Here is an 18,477-nt window from a genome sequence, read left to right as displayed (position 1 = left end):
CATTGCTAATTTGTAATATGTGATTATAACTTATTTTAAAACTTAAGAATGTCTATGGGCTTATTTGGTAAACAAGTAATTTACTTTTAGGGAATACATTTTTGAAAACCCTGTATTTTTTATTTATTAAAGTTAGTCATAAAATTGTAATGTATCTAAAAATCGAATGAATTGTATATATGAAATGTGTTTGGAGATGTATCTTTAAAATTTGAGAGATATTTTTGATTTTTCATAATGTTTTTCCTTCTCGTAGAATGAGATAAGAAACTTCTAAAATTTATGTCACATTTTAGTACGCATTCACTATCAGTTAGAGTGCAAAATCAGTTTAGAATTTTATTACTCTTTTACAATATTAGATGATAATATACCACACAACACCACAAATGCAAGAGTTAATGATCAAATCCTATTTCAACTAATTGTCTGAACATCAATCTATTTTAATCTTTTACTTATAATATCCTGATCTCTTTGAAATATTTGGTTATCCTATTTGTTGATGAATTAAAATGCATTTTGTTTGTTTGAATGGAATTATATATAAAATAGTTATCGTGAGAACCATCTTTATTTATCATTATTCCCTCCTGTGTTAACTTGTTCCCTCCTGTGTTAACTTCTAACCATAGGTATGTATGAACCTTCATCACTTACCTGGGATACGAGTTTAATAAGGATGGAACGATACAAAGACAAAACAATATTGGTCGCCAAAGACAACAATATTGGTTGCCAGACATATCACCTAGATTGTGGTTCTAATTGTTAATCATTCTAAAGTTGGTGTTTCGGCTTTAAGATGACTATTGTGTTATCGTCAAGGGAATAGTGTGCATTATCCATAACTCTGTAGTGAATCCTTGGTTTCTTGAACTTCTTTTGCAAGTAAAAGGTATATTTAAAAGAAAAATGACAAAGATATCTAAAACATCCAAAGTTTTGTTAAAAGTTTAAATATTTAAACAACCAAACAATTGAAATAGAGAGAGTATATATAATACTACACTATTAGGTATATGCTAAAAGGTGCATAAATAAATATCTGTCTATAAGGTATTGCATCTCATCATCCCGAAAAATTACCACCGCATCAGATTTCTGGTATGCCATGCCATTAAACTCGGTATCATTCTCCGCATTGTCTCTGCGAGACATGTCTTCATGATTCTCTTCCATCAGGCTCGAACTGCTTGCTTTGTTTTTCGAATTCAGACTCCATTACCTCTAGATTTGCTTTCATCTTGAGGGATGACGAAATTGGGCTCAGGCTCCAAAACTTCAGTCTGTGATACAACATCTGGTTTGATATCAGAATTTGCTATTGGCTCTGAATTGGTTTGATTTTGTGGTGTTAGAATTCTGTTGACATGATCACAGATGGTTGCTAGTTGATGGAAATTCTTCATAGCATTGACTTCTGTCAGCTCTCTGGACAGCGATGCTTGAACTAAATTCGCAGTATTTGTCTCCACAGCGTCGCACATCTGCCAACACAGCAGGAAAGGTAATTGATGAAGATACTCAGCATATAACTGTTTCCTACCATTTGTTGTATCATACAGCAATCTTGCATACCGAAAGAACAGCTAAAGAGTTGCAATAAGAACACATTCTTACCTCATTGTAAAGATGACATAATGTCAACCGATTTGGATTATCATCACAAACAGAAGCACAGATTTCTTCAAAAGCTGCAGAAGACAAGGAAGAACAGCAATTAAATCTTTGATTTGGGTATGCAGATAGCAATGGAAAAATAAAAAATGTGAAAATATGTCTTCATATAAAGTAAAAAGAACCAAAGCATAAAACGGCATAGAGTAAACATATTTATATATTATTATCAGATGCAAAATAGGCAATTGATATGGTCTGACTATGAGACAGAGCTGTCAATGGATAGGTGTCATTCATACTTATTGGTTCTAATTGACGCAGTTGATCAATCTTTTGGCTGTGAGTCTCCCCGAATATGTGTCTTCCTACATTTGTAGTCGTAGGTTCATTTTTTAGTTCTTTATTGTTCCCTTCCCTTGCTTTCATATCATCCTGCAGACAAAGTTCATTGGTCAGTCAATCCACACACAAGTCTACATGATCTACCCTAAGTATAAAATAAACCTTGTCAGTTAAACATAAGCATACATAGCTATGATTAAGGTTGGAATCTGAGATGATAATTGACTGCAATAACAATTATTCGAAACAAAACAAACATATAATTCAACTAAATATCCAACTCAAATCATGTGCATTCTAAAGAGAGAAACAAATAAAGTGTTAAAAAGATTTTGCTTGCTATGAAGCATTTATGTACTTACATTGTATTCTTTTTGGTACTCAGAATTGATACACTTTTCTAAGAGAAGAAACCTCTTTTTTATAAACTCAGTGTGCTTTCTTTGCATTTCTCTAAATTGACATAACGTAGAGGGCTCTTGATGCAACTTTTCTTGCTTCCCAGCATCACAAGAACCATGTGCCCCATTAACTGCCATGACGCTGCCGCTATTCTGCCTAGACTGGTTGCTGGTGGATTCCGCATTTGTCATATTTGCACCATTTGGCATATGAGAGCCAACTTGTCCTACTGGTACATTTATGAATGGAATGTTTAACTCCCCACAGATGACCATCAGAATATTCAGATCCATATCATCAACAATAGCTGGCCACTTTCCATACCCATGCCTTAATAGAAAAGAACTATGTTAGAGGATTAGATTAAATAAAAATAGCATGTGAAGATTACAATAATGCAAAAACATTCAAAATCTTTTTTCATTAAATGAAATAAATGGAGGGTAACACACACACACTCACACACACAGATTTTGAAAAGATGCAATGCATTTTCCTATGGCTATGATGGTAGATAATTAGCTATTAAAAGACATACTTCAAAATTGAATGCAGTAAGACTAAATCATGCTCCTCCTTCCACATCTTTGTAACTTTCAAGCCTATATTGCGTGACAAGATGTCATCTGAAAAAAGTGGAGTGCCAGGATTTTCTGATGCAAACTTCACCTGTCATTCCATATTTGAAGGTGAGGAAAACATATTTGTCAACTAGAGGAAATAATAACAGTAAAAATAATGTAAATATGGTAAATAGAGTAGCAACAATTTTTAACAGTTTAGTAGTTCAAATGATCAATTGGAAAATGTTTTGATCAAGTTCTTATGGGGCCCTCATATGACTTATATATGTAGCAAGCTTGGTACATAATGTCTATATTCTTCAGCTTAAGGAGTGTTAGAAATAATGTAATATAAGCATCAAAAAATATTATATACACATAATAAGTTTAAATGGATTTTTTTTTTCACGTGTTATTGCTTAACAGTTGATGACCAATCAAAATATACAAATATTGTTAACTTTGTTCCACCTTTCAGAAGTTTAAGTAGAGAATCAACATCTTTCATAATTATATTAATGGATTTATATTATTCTTTAGGGATAGCATAAATTGATGTAGCCCCCTGTCCCTGACTAACTTCAAATCCCCATGGCTATTTTTCAGGAATCAAAACCACAAATAAACCACCTGAACAATGCTGGCATGCACAACAGTGAAAAGGAACAAAGTTTAATAGAGTTGAGAGTACATACAGAATCTGTTAATAAAAAAAACTAAAGAACATATGCTAATGAAATATACCTCGAACATGAAAATTTATGGGAACATTTCAAGGAAGGAATTCAAGGTAAAAGAGTTTCTAATTTTCAAACAATTAGACACACAAGCAGTCAAGTCTGTTTGAACTTTGAACACACACTTGTTCTTTCTCTTGCACACACTAGATCAAAAGAAAGAAAAGAAAGATAGAAATCAGGCTGATGGAACAAAGCCGCGCATTTATACAAGTTGCTAATACATAGTTTAGCACTTACTAGTCCCTTGCAACTGAATTAACTGCTTTACAACAGCCTCACCACCTCTAACTGTCATAACTAACATAGTAGAAAATTCCGAAATTAACTATCACAGTTTCTTCCTGCACAAGCTAACTAGGAATGGCTAATTTGAATTAACACAACTCTCAACAAAATCAAGTGTGAGAGGCAGTAAGAAAACATGATGACACAATAATATACAAAAAAAAACAAGCAACTCGGTGAATTTATTTGAAGAACTTACTTTTTCCTTTATCAATAGCAGAACCGCAATTCTAACAAGAACATCTTGTATTCGTAATCCTTCTTTTGGAACACCATCTACAGACACGTTTCAACAGAGAGGGAAAAGAAGTTAACAGAAAATATAGGAGAGATGATACTTGAGAGAAATACCACAGGAATAAGGGATCTATCACCTGAGAATGTAGGGGAATCATTTATCTCTTCAGCAATATGAGACAAGAAAAGGGTTCCATACCTGTTCAAAGTATATAGATCAAACTCGCTCGCAAATAATGATTAAAGATACAATATTGAATAAACCTTGTGGTGCTATAATATACTATACTGTACAACTAATTATGCATCTATCTCATATAAGTGAATCTCACCATTCCCCAAGAGTATTTAATATAGCATCATATTTGGAATAAACTATCAAAGCTATAACATTAACTGTTCTCGTCTCTCTTGGTGATATTTTTTTCTTATATATAGAACCAGAGGGTGTGAAGTTTGCAGGACTGGATATTTGTGGGTGGCCCAACAGATCAAAGGCGGTGATAAAATCTCAAAATGAGTTTGGACCTAACACAATTCCAAAATCTAGCTCATGTGGTGAGGTTAGCCAGCCACTTATAACCATTGTTCAGACCATATCACTATCCAATGTGGAACTCTCAACAGCAATCAATAGTATCATAATTTCCTGAATGAGCACATGTACAACTATCCAGACAGACAAGTATATTCAAGATCAATCTAATTAAATCCATAAGTATATTTAGCTAATATGAAAAGCTACATACACGTTTTGGCATAAATCAGTAAAAAAAATTAGAATAGGTGACATTTTAATGGAAAGTCAGATTAATACTCTTTGATTTCTTCATAAGTCTTCTGCTTTATGTTGGAAATAAACTCCTTCCAATCAAAATCACCGACCCCAAACCTGTTATTGACTAACTAAATGAGATAAACTGCAAATATTTCCATGAAAAATCCCTTCTTTAATACATAAGGGTTAGGGAAAGACTAGACATAATCATAAACCAGCAACTAGAATGTAACCTCATTAATATTTGAAGGAAAGCAGCCCTCTGACTTTGACTAAAACCAAGTACTCTTAGTGATTTTCCTTCGCCTTCCATTAAAGGAAGTGGGTCTGTGTTATCTGCAGCTAGTATATAAATTAACATCACAGTCAAAAACAGATAAATGAAGTCCATAATCATCAAAGAAATAATAAGTAAATATTGATATATACTACGAGCTTTCTTTTTGGAAGGTCTTTTAGCAGTAGTAGTTCCTGTTGAATTTGAATCGCCATCAGTAAGAGCCACTTCATAATTGTCATCCTCACCGTCAGAGCTTACATCTTCTAGACGAGAATTTTCGCCCTTAAAAGAAACCATCTGGAAAGTCAGTGAATCATATATAAAACCTCTACAAAAACACAATCAATAGGAGAGAAAAAAGTATGAATTTGCACAAACTCATCACTCAACAGCAAGGAAAAATAAATAAGATCCAGTGGTCATAACAAACAATGAAACCAACAAGAGAGAAAAAACGACAAGATGTAATTGGAAGCACAAACTCATAGTAGACCAGAACCAAAACAGTTTCCGTTGTAGACTAATACTACTTATACAAGTCAACACAAAGTGACATACCAGAAATTTTGTGCGGTTTCGTTTCCCTTTGCCCAAGACATTATGCTCTTCAACTTTATGCTCTTGATATCTGTCTTTTAGCAATTCCTCCCAGTAACTTTTCCCTTCTGATCCGCTGACAGAAAATTTACCCTCTATTTCACTTTTTTCTTCTGCAGCCTCAGCTTCATCAATATATTCAAAATTTGCCACCTAGAACATATTATCTATCTGGTAAATGAAAAGAGCATAACCTAAAAGAAAGAGTACAAAATGATTTCGTGCAATTACATTTTTTATAAAGGAAACAATTGGTGTTGAATTAAGATTATAGGAATTGAGTTTCAGACTAGGGCACAAAGTATTTGTGATTTACTTTGATTTTAGAAGATTTAAAGATAAAATGGAAAGGACATATGAAGCTATACTGTGAAAATAAATAAGCAAACAGCGTAGCACATAATCCAATTCAGCATGATTGAACTAAGCACGTCAAGGGGGACAGGCATTTCATAAAAAAAAGCAGGATAATTGCTTTATTTGTACTCCATGTATGCGAAATAGGACAACTTGTAGATATTTTCACTAATAAAAGTATTCAAACCCGGGAAGTTAGAGTAACTTATTCACCAACTTCAGGGGCTGTATGGAAAATCTGTGTTTTTGAAATGCATATATATGGAGTTGCAGTTTAGTTTACAGTATCTTGTAATTAGTGTAAATTCCCTAAATCTGTCTAGTATAGTTTTTTTTAAGAAAAAAATTGAAGTGAAGCAAAAGATGAAGGCATAGACATCCCAGCTAAATTGGCACCCCGACACCCATACCCAAACTACTCAACTCTAACTAAATATTCCCAAAAAAATGATAAATGGAAAAAAATAAGACAAGTTAGAAGCACAAAAATGTATATAATAGATCATATAAGCGTCGACCTTAAAGGCTTTCAGAAACCCATCCTCATCAGCCTCATCCAAAGTGGCCTCTTCATCTCCAACTTGATCGCGATTCAACAATCTATTATAAAGAAACGTACGTGAAAGGAAATTATCAAGCATAATCATTTGTTATGCTCAAGGTATGACGGTCTATGTTACCTGTCTATAGCAGCATCGTCGTAATGAATTTGACGAGATTTTCCCACCGCATCATTCTCATCAGCAAATAACTCCTTTGAACCATACCTTATGATATCATCCAACTCCTCCTAAGCATGATAATAGTAAGAAGTTACCATCAAATATTAAAAAGTACCATGACTATGAGATAGTTTGGATAAACTATTGAACAAACATATAGGAAAAGAAAAGTTGAAAATAATATTGAAAAAACCATGAGTATTTCTTACTACTAGTTTACCATGTAAGTTGAAATGAGCTTTAGCAACTTAACTTTTTGAGGTGATTCATAGTGATGTGTGGGTATGTCTCCCATAGCTTCTCATGCTCACTAAAAATATTGTCACAGTTGTTGATGACTACAAACATTTTACTTGGATATATTTTCTTCGGTCTAAATGTAGAGTGTTCTCTGTGTTTGACAAATTTCCGATATATAGTTGAAACTCAGTTTTAAGCAAGTGGTAAAAAAATTCACTTTGATTCTGGTGTTGAGCATATATCTCATAAGTTTCAAGAGTACCTTCAACAAAAAGGCATTGTTTCTCAGTTTTCTGTTGCTTAAACTTGATGGTTTTTACTCTCTAGTGAACTTATGAGACTTACAGCAATGTCTTTAAAGTTTAGGAATTATAAAATAATTTATTTATTTTTCTTGATGTACATTATTATTAATTTTATTGCATTCAGCAGTTCTTTTGGTATTACTTTGAGTACAGATATTATATTCTAATTACTGCTGCCAAGCTTTCACAATAGGTTGCAATGTCGTCCACCATGGTGTTGCGGCAGATTTTTGGCTTGCAGCCATGATCATTCATCCAACATCAACATTGTAAACAACCAGTCAACAGTTTGGAAATGTGACAGAAGACTGTTATCATCAATTTGGAGAACAAAAAACTTCAATTTTTCAACAAAAAAATATAATTATTACCTGTTTAAAATTTTGAGTCTTTATGCTCCCAACCACTAAGTGTTCTAACAACATTTTCTTCTTTGTCATTTCCATCATTCTTTCTTCAATTGTTCCACGTGTTATAAGCCTATAAATCAACACCTAAAACACAAGAACTTCTATCATATTCTCACTTAACAAAGACCACTATATAATTATGAAAAAAGCTCCAACCTTGTTAGTTTGTCCAAGTCGATGAGCTCTGGCCATAGCCTGTAGATCGGCGTGAGGATTCCAATCACTATAGAATAACGGTTTGATCAGCAAATGGTAGTAAGAGAATGAACTAAATTAGACAATACATAAAATTTATGAAAAATTAAACTTTTAGCAAGGTAGCATTGTCACCATTAGAAAAGCACTAAATTGAGAGTTCCCACAGTTTACCATATGAATGCAAGTATACTTCATATTGTTGTTATTTGTAAATATCCATCATAAAGAAACGAGCTACGAAAACGACTTGTCATGTTAACCACCATACATGTACATTCCCAGTGTTCATCAAGTAACATAGGGAAGTAGCATAAAAAGGCATAGAAAAGGTAGTTTAACAGTTCACATATCACATTTATAACATTAATGTCATTAAAAAAATACAATACTTGACCAAAAAACAGACAATAGTAAACACCAGCAGAAATAACATGGAAACTGGTACAAAAAATGGTAAAAGGATAACTAATGACTGGCCAATCACTATGATCAAACTAGCATACAGCTATTCTCGCTTGTTTTTGCCCGAAGAAATTACAGATGTATAGGGAAAGCAGTCGTCATTATGGAAGCTAAAGATACTAATTAAAGATGCTAACATCAGACATAATAAACTTTTGGCTTTAGATTTACACTAAAAAAGTGAGCTTTTTTATGGCCAATAGTATTACTATTTAGAATTTGGGTTTGGCCTAACTCAACCTTACACAACTGGCTTGTAAGATGATGGCTAACCAAGCTTTATAAATCTAAACACTACACAAAATATCTCTAGGCCATGTGAGACTAAATTCGCCCCGTCACAACCAACACAATGAAAGTGTTGGGTGTGAAAATGATGGCAAGGCCGGTCCAAATTACTAGAGGCCTAAAGCAACTTTTATAGTGAGACCTTTTAAAATTTTGAAAAAAAAAATCAAATTTTATTGTGGCTAAGAGATGAACAAATGACCATAAAATACGAGACACTCTCTTTTACCAATTCAACTAAAGAAATAGTATCTATTAGAAATATGACATTAAATGTTGGACTATCCGCCTTAATTGCGGTCCGTCCCTAGTCGCCTTAATTGCGGTTCTTTGGCTTGCCTCATTGCAGCCCCTAACACCTTCATTGTGTTGGACTAAATTTTAATTTTTTTGGGACCATTTTTTGACCCAAAATTTTGAGGTCTAAAGCCCTAGGAGCGGCCCCAAATGAAAGGCAACCCAAATGCCGCAATTATGCGGTTGGGGGAGGACCGCAATGAAGACGGAATCTCCAACGTTACTTGGATTGAAATATTATTTAAAATTAAAATGAGTCCTTTAATAAGTAAAAAGTTTCAAAATATGAAGTGCCACCTGTCATATATAATAACTGTGTCAGCCGTTGCAAGGTTTATTCCCACTCCACCAGCTCTAGTAGAAAGAAGGAAACAAAATCTTGAAGAATTTTTAGCATTAAATCGATCTATCCTTACTTGTCTTTCAGCTCCACCAACCTTGCCATCTATCCTTTCATACTGCCAATGCTGGTATTTTTTTTAAAAAGAAAAGTAATTCAATAAAATACAGAAAAAAATCAACTATGCAGAAACAGTCACTACCGTAGAATATTGTGATATGAATACCTTGTAAACACAATATTGTTCAAGTTTGTCCAGCATGCTCTGAAATTGGGAATATATTAGGACTCTGTGCCCTTGCTCTTTAAGCTTCATCATCAGCTTGTCTAACAGTTGCAACTTCCCTGATGATTCCAGCAGTTGTCTGTAACAGAGAAAAATGAAAAGTGGACACAGTGATCTATCCAATCAACCTAGGGTAACTCAACAAAAAAATGAAAATTAATTTTATTATAATTCATATCAATGTCATCCCCATTAGCAGCGTGTAGTGGTAACCCTGATTCAAATTGCTAAAGCAATTCCTTTAAACATAAGAATACTTGTTTTGGCGCCATAAACATAGGAGTAATTAATACTTCCTCTTAGTTAAGAAAGTTAGCAAATTTCATTTATAAATGAAAAGAGAAACAAGATTTAGCACCAAATAAGCAGAGAAACCAGTATTTCTAATAGACAACAACCATTATGGCATTTAAAAATAATAGTATCGAAGCTTACTTGTATTTTTCTTTTTCATCGTCCAGAACTGGTTCAACTCCTTCCAACATATACGGATGACAACATAGCTTACGCAGTTCCATAACAACATTGTTAAGAGAAATCTGGTTCAAAAAAAACCACATGAAACACTTACTTAAGATACTGATGGCACACTTTGCTTCTTTCCTTATGAAGATACGGTTAAGAAAAGAACACCAAAACTAGGCTCAGTTTGCTAAAGCATGAATCTTACTTGTGCTCCACCACGGCGAGTTAATATCTCATAATTACGAGTCAAAATTGCCTTATAATATTCTCTCTGTTTGCTGCTCAATTCAACACGTATAATAAGCTCCTTTTTAGGAGGTAGCTCAGTCAGGACATCTTTCTTCACTCCTGCATGGGTTAACATTTGATTCCACATTTCAGATAATCCTATTGTCATAAACTATTTAGTATGTCAAACCTTTGTTGAATACTAAAGTTACGCAAACTAAATCTAACTATCTGAATCTATAGTAACTCGTGGACTTCAATTCAAAAAGGGAAACTAGACTACATCAGTAGCCAGTAGCCCTTTTTTTCTTTTAGAAAAGTTTCTTTTTAGAAAAGTCGAGATCCTAGAATCTTCTTGGACCAGCTCCAATCCAACATAGATCATTCCAATAACTATCACTCATTACTTTTATAAAGTTATTATATCAATAATATAAAATGAAAACAAGACCAACAACTTCATCCAATATCAGTCATTATTTAAGAGTGGTCACGAAGACCGAATTTCTATAAGAACGAGATTATTTAAAAGTGCACAAATTGAGAACAGAAGAAGCACAAAAATAATGTAGGAAACATCGACCGTGCGAGGAGTATAGAAGAAGGCAACACAAAAATAGTATAAGAAACCCCAACCAACAAGCCAGTGCTTTTATAACAAATCATGAGCATAAACAGAAATGCTGACAAGAAAATCAGACAAAAATATGTAACTTATTCAAGAAATAGATGTATACTTCGCAGGAGATGTGGGGCCAGCATTTTATGAAGCCTTGAAATCTGTTGCTCTTGATTGATATCCTTAAACTCTTCTTGGAACTCCTCTAAACTTCCAAACTACCAGAAGGAAATTGAAAGCCCATTAGATACATTAGACTTTTATGGGGTATATCTAGATAACATAATAATCATACTTTTTTATAATATATGTCCCATACTAACCTTCCCAGCATCAAGGAAATGCATAAGCATAAAAAGTTCATCCAGATTGTTCTGAAATGCATCAGACATGTTGTTAAGTAGGGTTCCAACTGCCAACAAAAAACTCAATGCATGCACCATTATGTAAAAATCAATAATATGCACTAGAAGGAGTAATGTCTACAAGACAGAGTAGAGTGCTGTCAAATAGCGGCGCTATTGTGCTTTAGCATAGTGAAATAGGAACAGCCGCTATTGCACTATAGCATAGTAAAATAAGAACTTGCCGATATTGTTCCACGTTACGCAATCTAGAACTAAGTATAGTCAAATAGCGACTACTGTGGCGATATAGCACTCTGGCATGAGGAATTTAAACAAACTGCTATTTTCCGCAATTGACAACACTAACAGAGAGTACTATGTGTACTTTCCATAGGGCAGATCTAGCAATACACTTTAACTAAAAAAGGTTGCTACTTAGAACCAATACAGAAGTCAAATGTTCTGAGTAACAAAGATTACTACATTAGTGTAATAAACTTTTGGTTGTGTAATGTATTTAAAGTAAAATCATTGGAAGGTGTTTATTTCATAACTAGGACAGATTTGGCATATTTGATATATATAAAATTAATTAGCCTTTGAATTCAATCTAATTGAGAATAATATCATATCTATTCTTTTCGGCTCTTTTCATGTAAATGCTAAAAAATTGTGTTAATACAAGGGTTGGTAATGGATGGATTAGACACAAATTTGTTTGGGTTATAATGCATGGATTAAAACAATCAATTTATCCATTTATAACCCATTAAAAACTACAATTCATCCACAATCTATTTGAAAAAAATTCATTCAATCCATCCATTTACGATTTATTTACTGATGGATATCAAACCCATCCATGAATCATTTTAAAAAGGAATTTAATTATTATACTATGACACAGGCCACCAGGACCAGGGCTTTCTGCCACCAGGACCCAAGCTGGTGGCAATAGGGACCCTGCAGTAACAAAAGGTAACCAAAATTTTATATTTGAGGGTGTACCATATCAGGGACCAAAGTAACCAAAAATTCTTGTTGGAGATATTAAGCATCCTAGATACATGTATATCTTTAAATAGAAATAGAATCTGAAGAAAATAAATCCTTTAGAAATTATATATGTGACCCAATTACCAAATAGAATTCTGAGTAATAGTCACAAGACCAACAACACAATTTTTCTAGGAAACCCGAAAAACAAAACAATGGCACAATGGTCAAGACATAAACATACAGTAAATCTGATATGGCACAATGGCATAAATTTTAAATAAACCTGAAGAGGAGTTCCTGTCAAAAGCACGCGATGTCTGCTAGAGTATTGATTTAATGAAGAAAACAATTTAGAATCCTTGTTTTTGAGACGGTGACCTTCATCGACTATCTGCATGCATCATATATATACAGATGTTAAGTTATTAGCATCCAAAACTAATGCACCTAACCACAAACGAGATGTAATTAGATGGTAACCATAAAGGCAACTGGAAAATTAAGGGTATGTTTGGTTCATGTTTATATTTTCATTTACTGTTCCACAATTTGTTAAAGTATAAAAATGTCATCTTGAGAAACATAAAATATTTCCACAGACCAAATACCCCCTAATTTTACTGGCTCTAGCACTAGAATGGTGAGTAAAATTTTACCATGCACTCCCACTTTATAGGTCTTAACCAGGTCGCATCCAAGTTTATCATTTCATATGATGTCAAAAGGACATCAAACTTAATGCTTTCCAACTTGTTTGTAGTAACTGTTTTTTTAGATTTAACTTTCTTGTTCGTTTCATTCTTCGAAAAGTAAAATTCATATTCTCTGATAATGCCACGAGCTTGGGAAGATCCACAATACATAATCTACAGAAAGCAACAAAACATTAAAAGCATAAATATATTAATAAAAATGAAACAAAGAAATTGAGTATACATACAACATTCATTTGAGGGGCCCAAGTTGCAAATTCACGCTCCCAGTTTCGTAGTGTAGAAAGTGGAGCAACCACCAGATGTGGAGAAACATTCTCTTTGAAAAGAGATGCTAAGAAAGCAATACTTTGTATGGTTTTTCCTGAAGATGAAAAAGCAAACCATCAATGTTATGCTTCAGCTAGAAACTCCAAGTTAAGAATAATAGTAATGTAAAGAGATATTAGGGGGAGGGAATAAATAGATTGAGCACGAGAATAATTGAGACTAAGTACCAAGTCCCATTTCATCAGCAAGTATAACATGGGTTTCATTGGCCCAAGAGAATCTTAGAAAGTTCAATCCCTCAAGTTGATATGGATGTAGTGCCCCTTCATATATAAATACATGAAATCAGGATCATTCAAATCTAATAAATCAAAGACAAAAGGTGTGCTTTTGCCAAAACAATAGATCAGTCAAAACACATACCCCCTGAGAGAAACTCGGGGCTTTGTTCATACTGTTGAAATTCTTTCTGCCGCTTTATCAATTCAGCATCATCATTATCCATGCTTTTTTGTTTACTATAAGAAATTTTCCTAGTCCTAGACTGAAATATATTGAATCTCTCTATTTCTGCTTGGAACAAAGAGATGTCAGACTCAAGCTCCCAATGGCATTCATCATAAGGAAGCTCTTTCCACTTCACAAGATACTCCTTCTCATTATCATTTCCCCTGTACCATTTAAACAATATTCCATGAATTGGGTATTTGACGACACTTTCATAGAAAAGATGGAATAAAATTATTCAAAATAATTCTAAATGATTAAGCAACATATTACAGTGGCAAAACATGTACAGTGACCAGGAACATAATCATCTCATGTTATTTTTCATATAAGCAAGAAGAGGGGGAAATTTCTAAAAGCTTAACCTGCAAGCAAGTATTCGGTCAACAACAGTCCATTCAGGTCGAATGGCAACAAAATCTTCATCCAATTGTCTGACTTGTGCCTTTTGACTATGAAAGTTGTTTACTTTGGTCTTTAAGCGAGGATAATTCTTGAAAGCTTTCAGAAACTCTTCCTCTGGCACCCTAAAGAGAAAATTTATGTAGCTGATAAATGGACAATACCCGCAGGCCGCAATGATAAAAAGACTCGGAGCGCGAATAAATACGTAAAAATCTGGGAAATTGTATTGATACAGTAATAGATAGTGAAAATTGAACATTATACTCAAAACTGAAAATTGTAGTGATACAGTAATAGATAGGGTGAGGCTGGGAAATGGAAATTTATATATTTTTAAAATTCACAAGGCACCATTGGAAGCTGAAAATAATAAAACAGTCTGTGTTTCAATATATTTACCATCTGCAGTGCAAATATGATAGTCCCTTCCACTTAACAAGATATTGTTTGGCCAAGCTTTCTTTTGATTCCAAATTTTTGGCATCACTTTTGCCAGCTACTACAATAGGGCGCATATCACAATCTAATATCTTATCAATATTATTAAGTGGGTTAACCTGCACACACATAGAGAATGCAAGTATTATACAGATATTACCTAAGAAGAAAACATGTTAGAAGTATTAGACTTACACATTCAGGGCACATCCAGCTGTCCAGATGGGAGCTTTTCTGTGGAAAGAGTAAACACCTTTGATGGAAAGAATAAGTGCATGTTTCACAGCTCAGAAGATTTTCGCTCTCTCCACAAGCTTGACATGAGTTCTCTTTCTATTGGGAAAGGATATAAACATCAAAACAAGGAGTGGGAGAGAAAAGAGGTGACAACTTTACTTGTCTAAAGCTATAACATCAAACAAGTGAATATGACCCAGGCCTGATGGCCAAAATTCATGAATGAATAAAAAATAGTAACTAACATCAAATGTGATTAATGAGAATGGGTATAACAAAGTGCTTCCATCTTTTTCCGTTGGACGGAATAAAAGTAAATAAAGAACTACCAAAGAAGAGAATGATACAGTAACCTTATCAGAAAAATAAAAACTGCAAAAATCAGAACCAAGAAAAACACATCAAGTAAGCAAGGAGTAGCAATCCCAGAGCTCCTCCAATAAGGAACTTAATCACATTGTTAACTCATTTCATTAGAATTTGAAAAGGTTTATGAAAACAATAATCGTCGTTACGTTGCATGCTTTTGGTAAATAATATAAGTCCTAGTTGAAGAGAAAAGTTAGAGTTGTCCAGACAAGTGTGGGACGCAGGAGAATATCTTTTAAACAGAAGTAAAACAAATAATATGGTATATAAGTTTACCGGAAGACTAACTAATTCTAGCAAGAAATGCACTAAGGGAATGTTTGGTAACCCAGTGGGTCACCACTGCCGCGATTCTAAGGCCCTTTTCACTCTGAATTTGAGAAGCTATTAAGTGTAGCTTCACACTCAACGCGGATTTTTTCCATGTTTCCTTTGATCACGAAACACAGGCAATTGGAGAAGATACCACGCCACAAATACCAAAATTTAAGTATCTTGAATCCAAAATACGAATGCCATAAAAATTGGAGAAGATCCCACGAGTTCATCATTCAAAATCATAGTGAATAGTGAGGATCAGAACCATAGGATTCAAGCAAGGAAAATGAAACGAAGGCATGCTTCTGGTGTAATTTGCGATATAAAGTACACTCAAGCTTAAGAAAATATATATATTAGATAACTAGGTGACATATGATGTTGTATGGGACTGAACATTGGGTGGTAAAGAGCCAACAAGAAATGAAGCTCAATGTAGCAGATAAAAATATTACAACGAATGAGTGAATGCATAAGATCGACATACAGATAAAAATATTACAACGAATGGGTGATAAAAAGTAATTGAACATATAAAAATGATAAACATACAGAAAGAAGAAAGAAGTCCCCGTATTATTTCTCAGATAGGTCTGAATCTATGCCACATATATCTAGTAAGCATTAGCAATTGAAGATTCCATACCAAATTAAACAGTACTAGGATCTAAACAACAAGATTATGCGGAAAATCCTCCCACAACACTTGTCGCCAATTAATATTATGTCAAAAAATTGCCTGCCTCTTTAAATTTATCAAGAGCATGCCGAGTTTGATTGGAAATTCAGATACGGGTTTTTTGCATTACAGCAATAAAAGCATTAATTATCAAAGCAGTGCACTTAACACCATACTACCAAAAATGTGAACAAAATTTAGGGAAAGTGAGTACAGCACAAGATAAAATGGATCACACAGAAATAGTAAAAGCAAAAAGGAAGGAAGTAACATACTGCATCACTTCTAACAATCCTCTCAAACTTCTCCTGAGTTGTCTGACTTTTCCTGGGCATTAAATCATCATCATCATCATCATCTGACAAGTCTATAGTATAAAATTGCTTGCGATCAGATTTTACACGAAGCCTCTCAACCAAGCTACTCATGTTCTTCTGAAAGGATACACATTTTCATGTAAGCAAGATTAAAGAACACTAATCTATTAACCAAATCCCCCACCCTAAGGAAAACCGTGATTTATCTGAGGAAACAAAATCTGTAGCAGACTAGGGTATTAGATTAACACGGTAACTATGATATAAGCTCATATCTGAAAGAGAGGAATTAAAATCAGAGACACCATTCCTGAAATAAATAAATAAAATACCAGCAACATATTTTTCACCAAAAGAACATTTTAAATACTTGGCAGATGCAAGGTAATGTTGCCTACATTTGGACCCTATCATCATGGGTGCTTTCTAGAACCGGGTAGCCCTTTTGATAGAAAAAATAAAAATCGAAATAGATAAAACCGACAAAGCTGCTGGTTCATAATAAATGCATATGCTTGTGCATGCACTAAATGTATCATAGTGAAAACCTAGATCCAAATATTGTTCTTCCAAGCACTGCTTTATAATGACTCGCGAAGTGTAGAACAATAGTGCACTGCTCTAAGTTGGTTAAAATATAAATCTTGTAGTAAAGCTTTGTTGTAATAATCATGTTTGAGTTTGAATGCAAGGTAGTACATACTTAAAAAAAGTTAATCTTTCACTTTCAACTTTTAGTCATAATTGAATAATGAATGACCTTAAAATTCTGTCTCAACTACCCTTTGGGGCAATCCGGTCTCCTCTTAATAGATCTGACCTTAATTTAGGGTTGGATTAGGACCAAGACAAGTATGATCGTCACAAACTACGTAAAGTATCAAAATCACCACAAATCAAAAGCTAATCCAAACTACGTAAAGTATCATTTCACATTTAACTTCGTTATTCATTCTTCATTTCTGGAAGCAAAATGAAAGATTTCAAACTAAACGAACTACATATACAACATTCTCAAATTCAACATATAAACGATCCTAGCTGATTCCAGAATTCTTGACGAGCAAGCAATGCACATGCAGATCACAGTTCCAACCTCCTATTCCACTAAATCAAACAGCAATAAGCCCTTAACAATAACCAAATTCCATACACAATTTTTTCATATCAAGTTTCATAAACAAAACAAAATCAACAACAGATACGATTCTCAGAGCTCAATTATCATAAAAAAAATATATCAAAATTCAAGTGAGACGTAACGTAGCATATACCTTAGAGAGCAAGAATGCTCAACACGGGAAGTTCAGAATCCCGCCGAAGCGAAACAAACGGTTGGAAAGTTAGTAGAAACACTGTAAGAGAGAAAAAGAGAAGAAGAAATGGTGAAAGCCCAAGTCACACTTTTTCGTGTCTTTATATACACGAAAATATAAAAGATTTTTTTTTTTTGTGAATAAAAATATAATATACATTTTGACCAAAATAAATAAAATGATAAATTATTATTAATATATAATCTAATAATTAATTATTTATATATCAGTCAAATGGAGGGAATTCAAAGAAACGGCTCTTTTTAAAATATTTTAGGTGGATTTAGTGGGAAAAGGTGAATTTTCTGAATTTTAAATGACTTTTACCATAAATTTTTGGATCTTTCTAGATTAAAATATAATTTAAAATAATATAATCGTATATATGGTAAGTAAGAATGTTTATTTAGTCTTATAAATATAATTTATATGGAGAAAATTATCATAATATTTAATATGCTTAGAGAAAAGGCTACATTATGTGAATTTAATCGTTGG

The 18,477-nt window shown here is 33.5% G+C and overlaps 1 protein-coding gene across 5 annotated transcripts; it reads right to left on the bottom strand.

The window, feature by feature from the left end:
• Positions 1-927: 927 nt before the first annotated feature.
• Positions 928-18,075, bottom strand: LOC127096746 (CHD3-type chromatin-remodeling factor PICKLE). 5 transcript variants are annotated; one of them, XM_051035295.1, is made up of 31 exons: positions 17,938-18,075; positions 16,622-16,780; positions 14,939-15,076; positions 14,705-14,862; positions 14,266-14,427; positions 13,817-14,064; positions 13,621-13,716; positions 13,351-13,487; positions 13,067-13,276; positions 12,694-12,801; positions 11,388-11,438; positions 11,183-11,282; positions 10,423-10,565; positions 10,188-10,291; positions 9,693-9,831; positions 9,424-9,593; positions 8,038-8,104; positions 7,843-7,965; positions 6,885-6,994; positions 6,723-6,804; positions 5,809-6,000; positions 5,400-5,547; positions 5,204-5,312; positions 5,010-5,084; positions 4,330-4,391; positions 4,155-4,231; positions 2,906-3,036; positions 2,328-2,697; positions 1,923-2,055; positions 1,624-1,697; positions 928-1,490 (listed from the first exon to the last, which is right to left on the bottom strand). In XM_051035295.1, the coding sequence occupies exons 2-31, from the start codon at positions 16,772-16,774 to the stop codon at positions 1,215-1,217; spliced, it is 4,146 nt and encodes a 1,381-aa protein (XP_050891252.1). In that variant the 5' UTR covers positions 16,775-16,780; positions 17,938-18,075; the 3' UTR covers positions 928-1,214. The 5 variants fall into 5 exon arrangements, with proteins under 5 accessions (XP_050891252.1, XP_050891253.1, XP_050891254.1 ...); XM_051035296.1 differs by having other exon boundaries at positions 5,204-5,306; XM_051035297.1 differs by having other exon boundaries at positions 5,204-5,306; positions 5,403-5,547.
• Positions 18,076-18,477: the final 402 nt, after the last annotated feature.

The sequence above is a fragment of the Lathyrus oleraceus genome, chromosome 6, assembly GCF_024323335.1.
Source record: "Lathyrus oleraceus cultivar Zhongwan6 chromosome 6, CAAS_Psat_ZW6_1.0, whole genome shotgun sequence".
Lineage (NCBI taxonomy): Eukaryota > Viridiplantae > Streptophyta > Magnoliopsida > Fabales > Fabaceae > Lathyrus > Lathyrus oleraceus.
This window is presented reverse-complemented; position numbering and strand designations above follow the sequence as displayed.